Raw genomic sequence first — 16,525 nt, forward strand, 5'->3', positions numbered from 1 at the left:
ATTTGAAAAAAACCTTTTCCTTAAACCCCTGTTTCATCTTAAATGTGTGCCCCTTCTCCCAATGCCTCCAGCACAACATTTATTATTTTGATTCTGTCTCCCAAGATATCTCGACTAGAAATAATGAAAAATTCATTTTTTTTATCACTACAACAAATATTTCTGTTGGTAACTGCCACGCAAAAAATAATAAAAGTACCACATTAGAATGACAGTTTGTTGATTTACTCAGGTAAATATGCTGACTGCATTACTGAGAGCACTGCAGTTCTGTGTTCCCTCTCTATTTTTTTTACTGTATCGACTTTACATATCTTCTCCTGATTTAAATGCATCTGCAACAGCGATGAATGTTTTAAGTGCCCTCTGCTCTGAGTTGGATTAGATTTCCTACGTTGTAGAAACAGGCCAGTTAGCCCTACACTCCCACACTGACCCGCCAAAGACTAACGCACCTAACCTTATGGGTAGTTTAGCTTGGCCAATTCAGCTGGCCTGCAAGAGGAAACTCACACAGACAAAATGCAAACTCCAAACAGACAGGAATCAAGCCCAGGACCCTGGTGCTGTGAGGCAGAAGTGCTAACCACTGAGCCACTCTTCCACCTGTGTTCTGTCAATGGTTTTGTACCAAATTCACAGCCCCATTGCTGACTCACATTCATATCCATTAACCCATCAGCCTCATCCTTGCCTTTCTAAGTTCAATCTCAGTCCAGCAAAGGCCACAAGATCTAGGAATAGACTCAGGCCATTCAGCCATAGAGTCTGTTCCCCAATTCAATGATATCTGATAACCCTCAACTCCAATTTCCCGCCTTCTTCCCATAACCCCCGATTCCCTTACTGATTAAAAATGTCTATCTCAGCCTTAAAAATACTCAAAGAATCAAACTGGACAGCTCAAGAATTCCACAGATTCACTACTCTCGAAGAGAGAGAAAAAAAATCTCCTCATCTCTGCCTTACATGTACGACCCCTTTGGTCTGAGATTTTACCCTCTCGACTTAGACTCCCCCAAAAGGAGAAGCAACCTTTTCTTTCATCCACTCTGCCAGGTCTCCTAAGAATCTTGAATGTTTCAATATGGTCACTCTTCATTCTTCGAAATTCCAGTGATTACTGACCCAACCTACTCAACCTTTCTCAGGAGACAGTATTCTATTGCTGATATCAGCAACAAGTGAACCTTCTCCGGACTGCCTGAAATGCCAGTATAACTTGCCCTAGACAAGGGGACCAAAACAGTTCACAGTATTCCAGTTGAGATTTGACCAATGTCTTGTGTAATTTTAGCAAAAACTGGACTTTTATCCCCTACTCTCTTTGAAATTGAATATAGGAGTTGGGAAGCCATGTTGTGGGTGTACGGGATATAGGTTAGGCCACTTTTGGAAACTGTGTTCAATTCTGATCTCCCTGCAATTGGAAATATGTTGTTAAACTTGAAAGGGTGCAGAAAAGACTCACAAGCAAATTGCCAGGAGTCGAAGGTTTAAGCTACAGGCAGAAGCTGAATAAGCTGGGGCTTTTTTCCCTGGAGCGTCGAACGCTGAGGGGTGACCTTATAGAGGTTTGTAAAATCATGAGGGGCATGGAGAGGGTAAATAGGCAAGGTCTTTTCCTCAGGGTTGGGGAGGCCAAAACTATTGGGGATAGGTTTAAGGTGAGAGGGGAAAGATTTAAAAGGGACCTGAGGGGCAAATGTTTCACACAGAGGGTGGCATGTGTATGGAATGAGCTGCCAGAGGAAGTGGTGGAGGCTGGTACAATTACATTTAAAAGACATCTGGATGGGCATATGAATAGGAAGGGTTGAGAGGGATAAGGGCCAAGTGCTGGCAAATGGGACTGGATTTATTTAGGATATCTGGTCAGCATGGATGAGTTGAACTGAAGGGTCTATTTCCATGCTGTACATCTCAATGTTTCAATTACTCTTCATTTGCCTTCCTGATCACCCACTGAACGTAGAGACTAGCTTTTTGTGATTCATGGACGAGGGCTCCCAAATCCTTTTGAACCCCCAGCATTGATCCCTGTGGTAGCCCTTTAGTTATATCCACATCTTCTAGCTCATAGAAACAGTGAATAAGAGCAGGAGGAGTCCATTCAGCCTTTCAAGTCTGCACCACAATATGATCATGGCTGATTATCCAACTCAGTTACTGTTCCGGTTTTCTCTCTCTACCTTTGATCCCTTTCACCATAAGAATTAGATCCATTTCCTTCTTGAAAACATTCCATGTTTTGACCTTGGCTACTTTCTATAGTAGAGAATTCCACAGGCTCAGCATTCTCTGGGTGAAACTTTTCTCCTTATCTAAGTCCTGAATGACCTATGCGTATTGTTCATCTGTGACCCCTGGTTCAGGACTCCCTGATCATTGGGAACATCCTTCATGAAGGGCTCTTGCCTGAAATGTCGATTCTTCTGCTTCTCGGATGGCCTGCTGAGCTTTTCCAGCACCAGACACTCTCAACATCTTTCATGTGTTTACCCTGTTGAGTCCTGTTCAAATTTCATTGGTTTCTATAAGATTCCACTCCTCACTCATCTAAACACTAAACCTGAAGGCCAGGGGTGAGAACGGAAGGCAATACTTTTCCCGTATACATGAACCAATCTATTAAAAGTCGAACCCTCAGAGCAAGGATGGGTGAAAAGACTCTTTGTTACTGTTCTGTTCATTTAGACTAAGTCCTCTTGGGGCTTTGAAACTGCTCTGCAGTGATATCTTTGTGCAGAAGCACGCCTTCAGTTTAGTGAAGTTTGAAAAAGTTAGTGTTTCACCAGGTAAAGGAGAAAATGTTAGTGAACTAACTATTTATACTCTATACAGGAACCTTCGTTACCCAGGTGACAGCGACAGATGCAGATGATCCTTCCTATGGAAGTCATGCCAGGATAGTCTACCAAATCCTGCAGGGACAGCCGTACTTTTCAGTGGAGCCAACAACAGGTAACATAAGTCTCATAAAGCTTGCAGCAAGAAAGACATCAATGTCTAGGGAGAGTAAATCAGTGGCATTGACCATTGCTCATGTGTCAGTTCTGTCAACTAATGTTTAATCTTGCCATGTGGCTAGTCTGAGGTGATGGAATGACAGTGACTGCCCAGTTGCGTGTATTTTTAGTACTTCCAGTCTATAATTTCTATACTTTTCTATACTTGCAGGAAATAGACCTTTCAGTCCAGCTTGTCTATTATGACCAGACATTCTAAACAATCCAGTACTTGACCCATATCCCTCTAAAACTTTCCTATCCATATTACCCATCCAGATGCCTTTTAAATGTTGTAATTATGTACCAGCCTCCACCACTTCCTCTGGCAGCTCATTCCATACATGCACCACCCTCTGTGTGAAAGAGTTGCCCCTTAGGTCCCTTATAAATCTTTGCCCTCTCACCTTAAACCTATCCCCTATAGTTTGTTATCCAGCATAGTCCAAACTAACGCTCTGAGGACCTGTGTTCCAATCTCACTAGGGTAGCTGGTGGCATTTAAATTCAGTCAATAAATCTAGAATATAACGCTTATCTCAGAAATGGTGACCATAGGAACCACCATCAGCATCAGCATCACCATCACCATCAGCATCACAGAGTGCCCTTTAGGGATGGAAATCTGCCGTCGTTACCTAATCTGGCCCTATAAACTCACAGTGACGTAATTGACTCTTAGGTGCCCTCTGAAATGGCCAGTTGGTTAACAGATAACTGGGGATAAACAACAGTACCCCCATCCCATGAAGGAGAAAGGAAAAATACCTTGTGACTAGATTGGCATTAAACCATCACCAATTGTGAATGTTCTTGCAACTCCTATTCTGATCAAGGAGCTAGTTATCTGTTAACCGACTGGCCATTTCAGAGGGCACCTAAGAGTCAATTACATCACTGTGAGTTTATAGGGCCAGATCAGGTAAGGATGGCAGATTTCCATCCCTAAAGGGCACCAGGAACAGAAGGAGGCTATTCAGCTTCTTGAGCTTATCCTATCCCAAAGTTAGATTCTCATTCGTCAGAATCGAAAAGACAATATAAATGATGTATGTAATGTAGGAAACATGACAGTCATTTACAAACACCAAGCCCCCACACACACAGCAATGTAGTAATGTCAAATACAGTGGTGCCTCGGAATCTGACTTTAATTCGTTCCAGGAGCTGTTCCGATTGCAAAAAGTTTGGAGTCCGAAACTATTTTTCGCATAAGAAATAATGGAAAGTGAATTAATCCATTTCTGGATCCAAATAAAAACATTTTCAAGATACTTTTAACTGCAAATACACATGGTTAAGGTAAAATAAGATGATTAAATGACCTAAATATTTGATGTTTGTCTCAATTGAAGCAAATAGAGCACAGGAGACTCAATTGTTGTTCTCCCAGACTTCCTCTTACTCTGATTTGCCTCACTGCTCTTCTTGGGTGCCATGGTGAATGCACAAGGGTGATCATTTAAAAAAAACAGCACAAATCAAGGTGAAAACACGAGGTAAACTAGTGACGGACACACGAGAGATGCTTACACGACTACTTCCCGGGACGATCTGAACAAACAATGTGCGACCTGAACGGTACGTGGTGTTCGGATTCTGAAAATGTGTTCGGATTTTAGGGCAAAATTTTCTTGAAACAATTGTTCGGATTCTAATTTGTTCGAACAATAGGGCGTTCGGATTCATGGGTCAGCGCTGTCATCTGATTTTTGGTTGGTAACGTTGAGGGATAAACATTCACCCGAGCACAAGAGCTAACCTTCCTGCTCTCCTTCAAAATAGGGGCCCCCTGCATCTGACCAAGCAAGGCAGATGAAAGCTCAATTAAGCATCTCAGCTGACAGAGCAGTGCCCTCTCAGTAGTGCACTGGAACATTAACCTTAATTTTTCTACTCAAGCTTTAGAGTGGAACTTCAACATAGAAGTAAGAATGTACGCAACTGGGCAGTCACTGTCACTCTATCACCTCACACCAACCACAAGGCTAGATTAAACATTAGCTCATACCCTGCCTAATACCTTGGGCAGCAAATATCCATCAGTCTCAGGTTGAAAATGAGCAATTTTAGCCTCAGTTCCCATATGCAGAGAGAGAATTGCAAACGTTTACCACCACAATTTGTAAAGATGTACTTCCAAAAACAAGTGTTTTGAATTTGAAGGAAGGGTTGAAGGAGAAAAGGTCCTACGCTATGGACGTACATGAGCTCGACAAGAATGAGCTCAACAGCTGAACGTGAAAAATCAAGAGAATTTGAGACCAGCGAATCTTGCTGAAAGTTTTAGAGTGTTAGAGGCTACAAAGGGAGCTAAGGGGCAACTCTTTCATGCAGAGGGTGGTTCGTGTATGGAATGAGCTGCCAGAGGGAGTGGTGGAAGCTGTTACAGTTACAGCATTTAAAAGGCATCTGGATGGGTATATGAATAGGAAGGGTTTGGAGGGATATGGCCAAGTGCTGGCAAATGGGACTAGATTAGGTGAGGGTTGGACCAAAGGGTCTGTTTCCATGCTGTACATCTCTATGACTCTATATACTGATAAACACAGAGTAAATTCCAGATTTAATTGATGAGATAAGAAAATCACCACCTTGAAGTGAAAATCACTCTTGAGAGGAAAACAAAGATACTCAGATCAAATAGGAGATTATAAAGTACTGTGTAATAGATTTCTAGAGAGTCTACAAATTGCTCAAGGGATGGCTCACTCCAAGACTAAACCAAAAGAAACCCCAGAGTTTATAACTTTTGAAGGAAAATTAATATTCTAAATTACGAGTGTCAGGAAAAGATTCATGTCTTTGGTGTGCATGCAGATACTCCTGCCATTAATATTCACCGCCTTTCTCCTGAGCCACTGGAGCAGCTCATATTTTCCTGCAGGATCTCTGACTGCTCACTCTGGAAAAGCAACGGAAACTACTTGGAGATCCCCCACTTCTCTTTTCTCATTCCTTGAGGAAATATTATAGCATGCAGTAAAATGTTTTGGCTGCTGTCTTCTTCGAAGCAGCAAATACCCCCCGTTACATATTAATAGATTGCAGGCCAGTCAATGAGATTGAAACCAGGATATATGATTTTTCTTTTGAGGAGGGAGTTTATTGATTTGCTGAGCCTTACTCCTCTTGCCTCACACCCAGAATCAAAGCTACTTTCTTATCTGCACTCAGACAATGAATAGCCACCAAAAGGTTGGTCAAAGTGATGGATTTTAAGGAGGAATATGAGGTGGGTGGTGGGGGGGTGGGGGGTGGGTGGGTTTTTGGTGGAGCGGGGGGGGGAGGTGCTGCACAATGTGAAGAAGGGGAAATGGAACTGAAACAAAGCAAGACACAAAGCAACAAATCTGAAATTTTTGTTGGACAAGTGAGAGGAGTGCAGAAATCCTGAAGGTTTTCGTGTTGGATGTATGGAGATGGGGCTGGTGGCGTTTGCAAAGCATTTCACGGCATTTCATGGAAGAGTGAGCCGCTCCATTGGTCTCACTGCTGAACTCTGGCGCAAGATGGTCAAGATAGTGTTGCCAATTCTGCCAACCAGGCTGGAGAGTCTTCTGCTCTGCAGGCTGCTTTTGGATAGTCAGTAACAGGGAAATCTGAAGAGGAGACAAAAAAAAACACTATTGATTTGATTTGATTTGATTTAATTTATTGCCACCACATGTACCTAAGTACAGTGAAAAGTTTGGTTTTGTGGGCAGTACAGCCAGATCGTAGCACATCTAGATCATAGTGTGCTGAGACAGAGCGATGCATACAAGGTTACAGCTGCACAGGAGGTGCACTAAGCAAGATCAACATTATCTGAAGTTACACAGGTTCATTCAGCACTCTAATAATTGCAGGGAAGAAGCTGTTCTTGAACCTTTTGGTACGTGTGTCTGTATTGAGTTATCTTTCAACACTGCTGCCTCACAGCGCCTGAGACCCGGGTTCAATTCCCGCCTCAGGCGACTGACTGTGTGGAGTTTGCACGTTCTCCCCGTGTCTGCGTGGGTTTCCTCCGGGTGCTCCGGTTTCCTCCCACAGTCCAAAGATGTGCAGGCCAGGTGAATTGGCCATGCTAAATTGCCCATAGTGTTAGGTAAGGGGTAAATGTAGATGTAGGGGTATGGGTGGGTTACGCTTCGGCGGGGCGGTGTGGACTTGTTGGGCCGAAGGGCCTGTTTCCACACTGTAAGTAATCTAATCTAAAAAAAATCTCCTTTCCACGAGGTTTTGGGAATCTGAAATACAAGATGTGGTGAAGTCTTGATTTGATGAGCAGTTGGATCAGACGTCAGGATAACCCAGACAGCTGGTGGTCTACTCCCCACTGATGGGGATCAATGGACACCTTCACAGTTCTCTCTCTAACAGCAATGCATGTTCAAAAGCACAGCATGACCAATTAACCTTCAGGTTATCTTCAGTCTCTGCCAGCCTTTGAAGCTGGCTGCCTTCAAATGGGAAGGTTGTGGTGGAGTAGTGAAGTCACTTGAATAATAATTCAAGCATGCCAGATTAATGCCAAGGGGACATGGGTTCAAATCTCACTCTGGGCAGGTGGTGAAATTTCAATTCAGTTAAAATCTGGAACTGTTTTCTTTTTTTTCTTTTTCAGAACCTCTGACCCAGTGTTTTTGTTGTTTTTTTTCTCTTTACCTTCACACTCCTGCCTAATTGCGGTAGTGCTTATTTTTCCCCAGTACCCATGTTGTGTGTGTGCAGGTGTGAGACACAGTGAAAGACACAAGGTGCACAAATCTTTATTCTGGATGTGAATAGCCTTCAGGGAAGGAAATCAACCATCTTTAGTTAGTTTGTGACTCCAGACCCACAGCAATGATTTATAACTGCCCTCTGGACAATAATTGCTGGCCAAACCAGTTATATTTATATCCCGTTTTTGGAAAAAAAAATTGCTTAGTAGTATAGAACTTAAACATTGCTAAAAAATACAAGAAGTCCAAGCTTTCCATTCTTCCAACTTGAGTAAAGCATGAGTTGATGCTTCTTTCACAAATCTGTCATGAGGCTGAATACTGAAGAGTGTAAGATAAAAAAAAACTTGCTTATGCCTTTTAATGTTTAAGGATTCATGTCAGTTAGTACCATATCAGGCCCATAATTGGGCTTACTTTTGGAAAAGCCTTAATCCCACTCTTTCTCCAAACCCTGACTGATGCAGACTGACTCCCCACTGCAGTGTACCATTATCAGATGTAGTGATTGGAACCAGGTGGATCTCATTGACTATGAGTTCAAGATTGGGAGTGTTAACCTGGGACAATCAGGGAGCCCTGGCTGACAGATATAACAGGAGAATGTCAGGGAGAGGTGGGTGCCGCAGGGAGTGGAGTGCATTATTTCCCCCTCCAACTCTATTTTGATTTAGTCCCTGCCCTCCCCTTCACTGTTTTGATCACACAGCATTGCCCTTTGATGTGAAGGGCACTGCTTGTCACTGGCCCCTCGGGTGTTTCCTTTCTTCCTGGTGGTGGAAATTTGAATAAAGATTCGTGCACCTTGTGTCTTTCACTGTGTCTCACACCTGCACACACACACACAACATGGGTGCTGGGGAAAAAATAAGCACTACCGCAGTTAGGCGGGAGTGTGAAGGTAAAGGAAAAAAAACAACAAAAAAAACTGGTCAGAGGTTCTGAAAAAGAAAAAAAAAAGGAGAATTGGGCTGACTGCCTGCCCCTCTTCTGTGGTTACGTTAGAGTCTGGGTGTCTCTGGAGAAGGAGCACGCGGTGTCCACCAACACCCTGGAGTTGTTCAGGGAGAGAGGCCACCGCAGGGAGTGGAGTGTATTATTTCCCCCTCCAACTCTATTTTGATTTAGTCCCTACCCTCCCCTTCACTGTTTGATCACACAGCATTGCCCTTTGATGTGAAGGGCACGGCTTGTCACAGACTACTCGGGTGTTTCATTTCTTCCTGGTGGTGGAAATTGAATAAAGATTGGTGCACCTTGTGCCTTTCACTGTGTCTCACACTTGCACACACACACAACATAAAAACAGAGTAAAAAGAAAGAATAAAAAAATTTTAAAAATAAAGAAAAGTAAATAAACAGGAGTGTCAGAGGAAAACGAAAATAAACAGGGGAATTTGAGGTTTGACCTCATTTCCCTGAAAACTGGTTGAACGATAGGGCTTGGAGTTTGGCTTTGCCATTCCCCTCCCTTGTAAAATTGCTGTTTCTCTGTATACAGCTGTTGATGTTGACTGTTTTGTAAACTGTATTGTATAATAAAATAAAAAAAAGGAGATTCTGAATGTCTCCCCAGTCCAGGGACTGGCTCTGAGCCAGCTGGTCAGAGCCCATGTACTGTGCACCTGTAAATAAAGGGTGATGGGATTCTGGCCTCTGTGCAGAGAGTTCAGGAAGCTTTGCTTTCATGTGAGGGATGGAACTGCCCCTCCATCTGCCTTCTCAGTTACAGGCATGGGTACTGTTTGAAGACAAGAAGAGGGTACCCATCCAGGTCCTGATTTTTATCCGATCCAATCAGCGGGGCTAAAGGTGCCCACCATCGCGCTGCAGTTTGTGGGAGCTTACAAAGACTTTGAAAGTGATACAAGGGTTCTTGGAATGGCCTGGGAGCCTTAAAAACAAAATGCAAATCTTTCTTTATCTTGACCAGGAAGACCAACAAACCAGCGTCCACAAGCAGTGAGTGTCTCTGAAGCAGTCAACTGAGAGGAACAAGCAATTGGAACACACATCCAGTGAACTGATTGCTGCGTAGCCTGCACTCTTTCACCTCACTCGAAAGGAGATAGTCTTGTGTTCCCAACTTTTTTAGAATGCTAGATAGTCCCTGGAGAATTTAAGGCTTACATTATGCCTACATTTTTCAAACTCAGTGGATAAAGTATGTAAATTTATGCCCATTTTATTTACAGTGTTATGTGTGAATTGGAACAAATTGGAGAATAATGTCGTCTTGGGAGAAAGGAATGTGGTGATGTCAATCTAATGATTCATTTGGCCTTATACAAAATCCTCCAGGCCTGGATTATTTATTGCTTTGCTCTCGCAGCCATTCACAAAATCGACCCAGCCACCTAGAGAGACAACGTTAAAAAAAATCACACAACACCAGGTTATAGTCCAACAGGTTTATTCAGAAGTACCTATTGGACTATAACCTGGTGTTGTATGATTTTTAACTTTGTCCACCCCAGTTCGACACCAGCATCTCCACATCATACCCAAGAGAGAGTCAGTGATATTCTAACTTTGCACTTTGGTGATTGGTTTAACACAGTTGGCTGGATGGTCAGTGTGAGAAGGTGTATGATGCCAACAGCATGGGTTCAATTGCCACACTGACTGAGGTTACCATAAAGGTCTCGCCTTCTCAACCTCTCTTCTCCCCTGAGGTACAATGGCCCTCAGGTTAAATCACCGCTAGTTGTGTCTCTCTAATGAGAGCAGCTGTGTGATCTGATAAGACAAGAGTGACTTGAACTTGGCTTTTCACGAAAAAGCACTGGTTCAAAGACGGGACAAACTTGGAATGTTTTCACTCGAGCATTGGAGGCTGTGGGGAGACCTGTGAGAAGAATAAAAATTACGAGAGGTACAGACGAGATGGATAGTCAGAATCTTTTTCCTCAGATTGAAATGTCATATACTAGGGAGCATTGATTTATGGTGAGGGGGGAAAGTTTAAAGGGGATGTGTGAGGCAGGTTTTTTTACACAAGTGGCAGTAGATGAATGGAACACAGCTAGGAGAGGTGGTAGAAGCAGATACAGTGGCAACACTTAAGAAGCATTTAGACAGACATCTGAACGAGGCAGGGAAGAGAGAGATATGGAGCATGTGCAGGAAGATAGGATTAGTTTAGAATGGCATTATGGTCTGTACAGACACGATGGGCCGAAGGGCCTGTTCCTATGCTGTACTGCTCTATGTTTGATGCTCTAATTGGACAATTACTTGAGTGGAAAAGGAAGTATTTAATCTGTGGAGGTAAACAAGGTGCTCATATCTCAGCTACAACTGGAATACATTTTGTCATGTTTATGTGCCCTACAGAGAAGCATTCAATGAATAAATGATTTACGTAGCTGAAATGTCACTCCTTGGAAAAATAATGAACCTTAAATTTCTAACATCAGTAGAAATTGCCTTTTGGTGATTCCCAGACATTAATCCAGGGGGAAATAATTTCTGATCTGTGGGACTTTTTACATTATCTGACATAGTAGAACCAATTGGAAATTCTTTTCTTGTTTATCGTTCCTCACCAATTTCAGATTCAGGGATATTTTTATTTTTAAACTAATTGGGAATGCATTCCGCAGGAGTTATTCGAGTTGCTTCGCCTAATACAGACAGAGAGGCCAAAGAACAGCACGTGGTTATTATCGAGGCTAAAGACATGGCTGGGCTAAAGGGAGGTCTCTCCGTGACAACCACCGTGACCATTACCCTGTCTGATGTTAATGACAACAGACCGAAATTCCAGCACAGTAAGTAACTTTGAACTCAACGGGAATTCTCATTATCATAAAAGTTATAAATATTGAGGACAAGGCTTGATGTTTTCCTGGAACTATTAGCATATACTTGTAGGCTTAACTGCTTTTTCCAACACACAGAACAACTATGTTCTCAGAAGCCACCTGGAGTGGCAATCTGTCAGTTTTTTTTAAAAAAAGATAAATAATTCAGGGATTTGGAGTCCATCCCAGAGTCCTAACTACGATATGCAGTTGCCATCATATTTTGAACACAACAATTAAGGGTTTTTGCTTCAATGTGTTTTGTTTTATTTTGCAATGATGTACTGAGATTCGGGTCATTCTCATTCCAGAACCGAGTCACCCACACCTGGTTCTGAACACGTGTTCTTGCATTGATTTTAATTTTATTGTGGAATGTGAGTATCGCTGAAAGACCAGCTTTTGTTGCGTATTCTTCATCCCCTTGAAAAGCTGGTAGTGAACTACCTACCTGCACTATGGCACTCCTTATAGTGTTGGAGCATCCACAGTGCCGTTAGGAACGGAATTCTAGGATTTTAAACCAGTGACAGTGAAGGAATGGCAAAATGGCTTCCAACTGACGCCTTGTAGATGGTGCTTTGACAAGTGTCATAGAGTCAATGTGAGTGAATGGTGGAGGGAGTGGATATTTGTGGATGTGACGCCAATGAAACAGGCTGCTTTGGCCTGGATGGTATTGAGCTTCTTGAGTATTGTTGGGGCTTCAGCCATCTAGGCAACTGTTGAGATGCCCATCACATTCCTGACTTGTGCCTCGGTGGGTAGGCTTTGAGGAGTAGGAGATGGATCTTTATGGGTTTTGCAACTCATTGCCTGATTGGGTAGCAGAGGCAAAAGCCTATCTAAATAAAAGTTTGGATATGCAAATCAAGTGCCGTCTCTTGCCGTGCTAGTGTTACACCTGGTGGCCCATTGCTCAACTGCGACACACTATGGCCTTGTTCTGTGCCAGGGACTTTGGATGAATACTTTCTGTGCGTCATTCTCTTCCATTAAAGCCTCGAGTCTCATTTTTCTGGGTCCATCCTTCTTCCCAGTTCAATACGTTGATGTTTATTCAGGTGCACTGATTCCTTCAATGCCCCGTCTCCCCAGGCCACTGGGATTGGCCATTTTGCTTCCATCCTCAGGTTGTGTGATCTGTGTCACAGTCTCAAAACATCTCCCTCAAGGCCTGGTCCATCCGCAGCACCACATCGGTGCTCACCATCCAATTCAAAAGCAACAGAGGGCAGATTGCGCACCAGCTCAAACTGACTTCGAAGTTATTTTGAAGTTCCTCTTTTCCCTTGATCTTGCAGCAGGTGGCACTCCGTGACAAGTAAGATAATGAAGGGCACCAAACAAAATGGGCAATGTGGTAGGTTCTGAGAAACCGTGTGACAAGTACACTGAGCAACAGTGAAGAAAGGAAACTCAAAAGATATTGGGAATATAAACACTTGCGAATCTGTTAAACACTCAGTCCATGAACCAACCATCCAATGGCTCTCTAGTTTTGAAGGGTTTTGTTTCACGTCTAGGTAGCATTGACCAGGCATTGATAACTTGGGATGAAGGTTGGTTAGCCTGAGATCCTATTGACACAGAGTATGGCTACTTCAAGCCCCATTTGGTAGGTGTCACTCCAGTTTCATTGTAACTGCATTGCAGTGTTAAATACAAAGCATTGGGCTGTCATTATCAGAGGGGGCAGTTACATTGATGCGTCAAAATATAATTATTATTAGGCTCAACAGACTCCTGTTGGTAATTATGGTTCATATGACGGGGAGGTGGTGCTGATGTCACTGGGCTAATGTTCAAGAGGTATGCATTCAAATCCCATCACAACAGATGGTGAAAATTCAATTCAATAAAATGCTCAGAAAGAAAAAGCTAGCATTCTTCATTGTCATAAAGCTCCATCTGGATCACTGACGTCTTCGAAAGCAGGAAATCTGCCATCTGCCTGAGCTGGGCTATGGGTGACTCCACAGCTACAGGAATGTAGTTCACTCTCACCTGTGTTACGATTCATTAGGATGTCTCATTGGAAATGAAGCATTGTTATTCCCGCAGGTGACAAAAAGGTGTTAAAATTTTTTATCAAAGCACACAGTCTCTCGCTTAACTGCGGGATAGACCAGAGTTAATAGAAAACACAGACCAGGTTTTTGTCACTGAAGAGGAATTGATAATTATTAAGTTAAAAATCACACAACACCTGGTTAGAGTCCAACAGGTTTATTTGGATGCACTAGCTTTCAGAGCGCTGCTTCTTCATCAGGTGCAGCGCTCCAAAAGCGAGTGCTTCCAAATAAACCTGTTGGCTTGTAATCTGGTGCTGTGTGATTTTTAACTTTGACCACCTACCCAGTCCAACACCGGCATCTCCAAATCACGATAATTGTTAGAAATGAATAAATTCCAATCACAAGTAAGCAACTGTGAACTCTCAACATATGACTGAATTAGTTAAATCTCTAAACCGCTTCCTGACTCCCTACACACATACTCAGATAGGTGCAGACAAACAAAAAGAAATTGGTTTTATGGCTGGAGGGAACCAGAGTTCAAGGGCCCCAGTTCACAGGGTTTGCTGAGTTGATTCTTTTGTTTGTGAGGACTTCAAGAACATAGAGCAGTACAGCACAGGAACAGGCCTTTTGACCCACCATGACACCACTCCAAAGTAAACCCATCTGCCTGTAAAAGGTCTGTATCCCTCTATTCCCTGCCTGTATTTGTGTGCCTTACAAAATGCCTCTTAAATGTTGCTATTGTATCTGCTTCTTCCACCTCCCTTGGCAATGCGTTCCAGCCACCAACCACCCTCCGTGTAAAAGCTTCCCCACACATCTCCTTTAAACATCCCCCTCTCATCTTAAATCTCTGCCCCCCTGATTATTTGACATTGGCATCCCCAGAAAAAAGATGCTATCTGCCCTATCCATGCCTCTCAGAGAAGGTATTAGCTATAAGGAGAGGTTGGACAAACTTGGATTGTTTTTGCAAGAGTGTTGGAGGCTGAGGGGCAATCTGGATAGAAGCATATAAAACTATGAGAGGCGTGGACAGGTGCCAGATTTCCTGTCTTAGAAGACAACAGTAATCCAGAAGGACAAAAAAAAGGGGATTGGAGGTAGTTTTGGCAATTAGGGTTAAGGAGAATCCTAAAAAAGATTCTGCAAATACATTAAGGGTGAAAGGTTAACTAGGGAGAGAATAGGGCCCCTTAAAGACCTTTGTGTCAGTATTTGATGTGGAGAAGCTAGAGAAGGTGGAGAAATAAGCAGTGTTATCTTGAAAAGTATCCTTATTACAAAGGAGGCTGGACGTTTTAAAATGCATAAGGTTGGATAAATCTCCAGGACCTGATCAAATGTATCCCATAACTCTGTGGAAAGCTAGGGAAGTGATGTCTGGGCCCCTTGCTGAGATATTTGGATTGTCGGTAGTCACAGGTGAGGTGCCTGAAAACTGGAAGTTGGCTAACATGCAGCCACTACTTAAGAAAGGTGGTAAGGAAAAGCCAAGGAACTATAGACTGGTGAGCCTGACATCAGTGGTGGGTAGATCATGGGGAGGCAGTCTGAGAGACAGGATTTACACATATTTGGAAAGGCCAGGGCTGATTAGAGATAGTCAGCTTGGTTTCTTGCATGGGAAATCATGTCTCACTAGCTTGATTCAGTTTTTTTGAAGAAGTGACAAAGAAGACTGATGAAGGTAGAGTGATGTACATTGTCTACATGGACTTAAGCAACGCGCTTGACAAAGTCCTGCATGGTAGACAGGTTAGCAAGGTTAGATTACATGGAATCCAGGGAGAACTAGCCATTTGGATACAAAATTGGCTTGAAAATGTGTGACAGAGGGTGGTGGTGGAGGGATATTTTTTCAGACTCGAGGCCTGTGCCCTGTAGTGTGCCATAATTCCAATCCACATTCTGCAGAATATAATCAATCTATCTTTCGCTATAGTGATTCCTATTCCAAAATCTCACATCAAGGATGTGTCACTGGTGTATCTCCCAAAGTCACTCCTGCAGAATTAGAACAAAGCAGAACAAAGAAAATTTACAGCCCAGGAACAGGCCCTTCGGCCCTCCAGGCCTGTGCCGATCCAAATCCACTGTCTAAACCTATCGCCCAATTCCTAATGATCTGTATCCCTCTGCTCCCCATCTACTCATGCATCTTCTGGATTCGAGTGGTGCTGGGAGAGTACAGCAGTTCAGGCAGCATCCGAGGAGCAGTAAAATCGACGTTTCGGGCAAAACCCCTTCATCAGGAATAAAGGCAGAGAGCCTGAAGGGTGGAGAGATAAGCTAGAGGAGGGTGGGGCTGGAGAAAGTAGCATGGAGTACAATGGGTGAGTGGGGGAGGTGGAGTGAATAGGTGGAAAAGAAGAAAGATAAATAGGTAGGACAAGTCATGGGGACAGTGCTGAGCAGGAACTTTGGAGAGGGGGTGAGGTGGGGGAAGGGGAAATGAAGAAACTGTTGAAGTCCACATTGATGCCCTGGGGTTGAAGTGTTCTGAGGCAGAAGATGAGGTGTTCTTCCTCCAGGCATCTGGTGGTGAGGGTGTGGCGGTGAAGGAGGCCCAGGGCCTCCATGTACTCGGCAGAGTGGGAAGGGGCGTTGAAATGTTGGGCCACAGGGCGTTGTGGTTGATTGGTGTGGCTGTCCCAGAGATGTTCCCTAAAGCGGTCTGCTAGGAGGTGTCCAGTCTCCCCAATGTAGAGGAGACCGCATCAGGAGCAACGGATACAATAAATGATATTGGTGGATGAGCAGGCAAACATTTGATGGATGTGGATGGCTCCTTTAGGGCCTTGGATGGAAGTGAGGGAGGAGGTGTGAGCGCAGGATTTGCAATTCCTGCAGTGGCAGGGGAAGGTGCCAGGACGGGAGGGTGGGTTGTAGGGGGGGGCGTGGACCTGACCGTGACTACCTACACAACCTATTTTCATACCTAGCACCTTCCATACCAGGCAACATCCTCGTAAACC

At 43.6% G+C, this 16,525-nt stretch overlaps 1 protein-coding gene across 5 annotated transcripts in view; it reads left to right on the forward strand.

The window, feature by feature from the left end:
* The window catches only part of LOC140476887 (cadherin-7-like), a 151,505-nt gene that overhangs the window by 56,552 nt on the left and 78,428 nt on the right, over positions 1-16,525 (forward strand). For all 5 annotated transcript variants that reach the window (XM_072569777.1, XM_072569778.1, XM_072569776.1 and 2 more), the window contains 2 exons: positions 2,845-2,964; positions 11,323-11,490. In XM_072569777.1, coding sequence (XP_072425878.1) covers positions 2,845-2,964; positions 11,323-11,490 — 288 coding nt within the window. The remainder of the gene's footprint in view (positions 1-2,844; positions 2,965-11,322; positions 11,491-16,525) is intronic.

Source organism: Chiloscyllium punctatum, chromosome 5 (assembly GCF_047496795.1).
Source record: "Chiloscyllium punctatum isolate Juve2018m chromosome 5, sChiPun1.3, whole genome shotgun sequence".
Taxonomy (NCBI): Eukaryota; Metazoa; Chordata; class Chondrichthyes; order Orectolobiformes; family Hemiscylliidae; genus Chiloscyllium; species Chiloscyllium punctatum.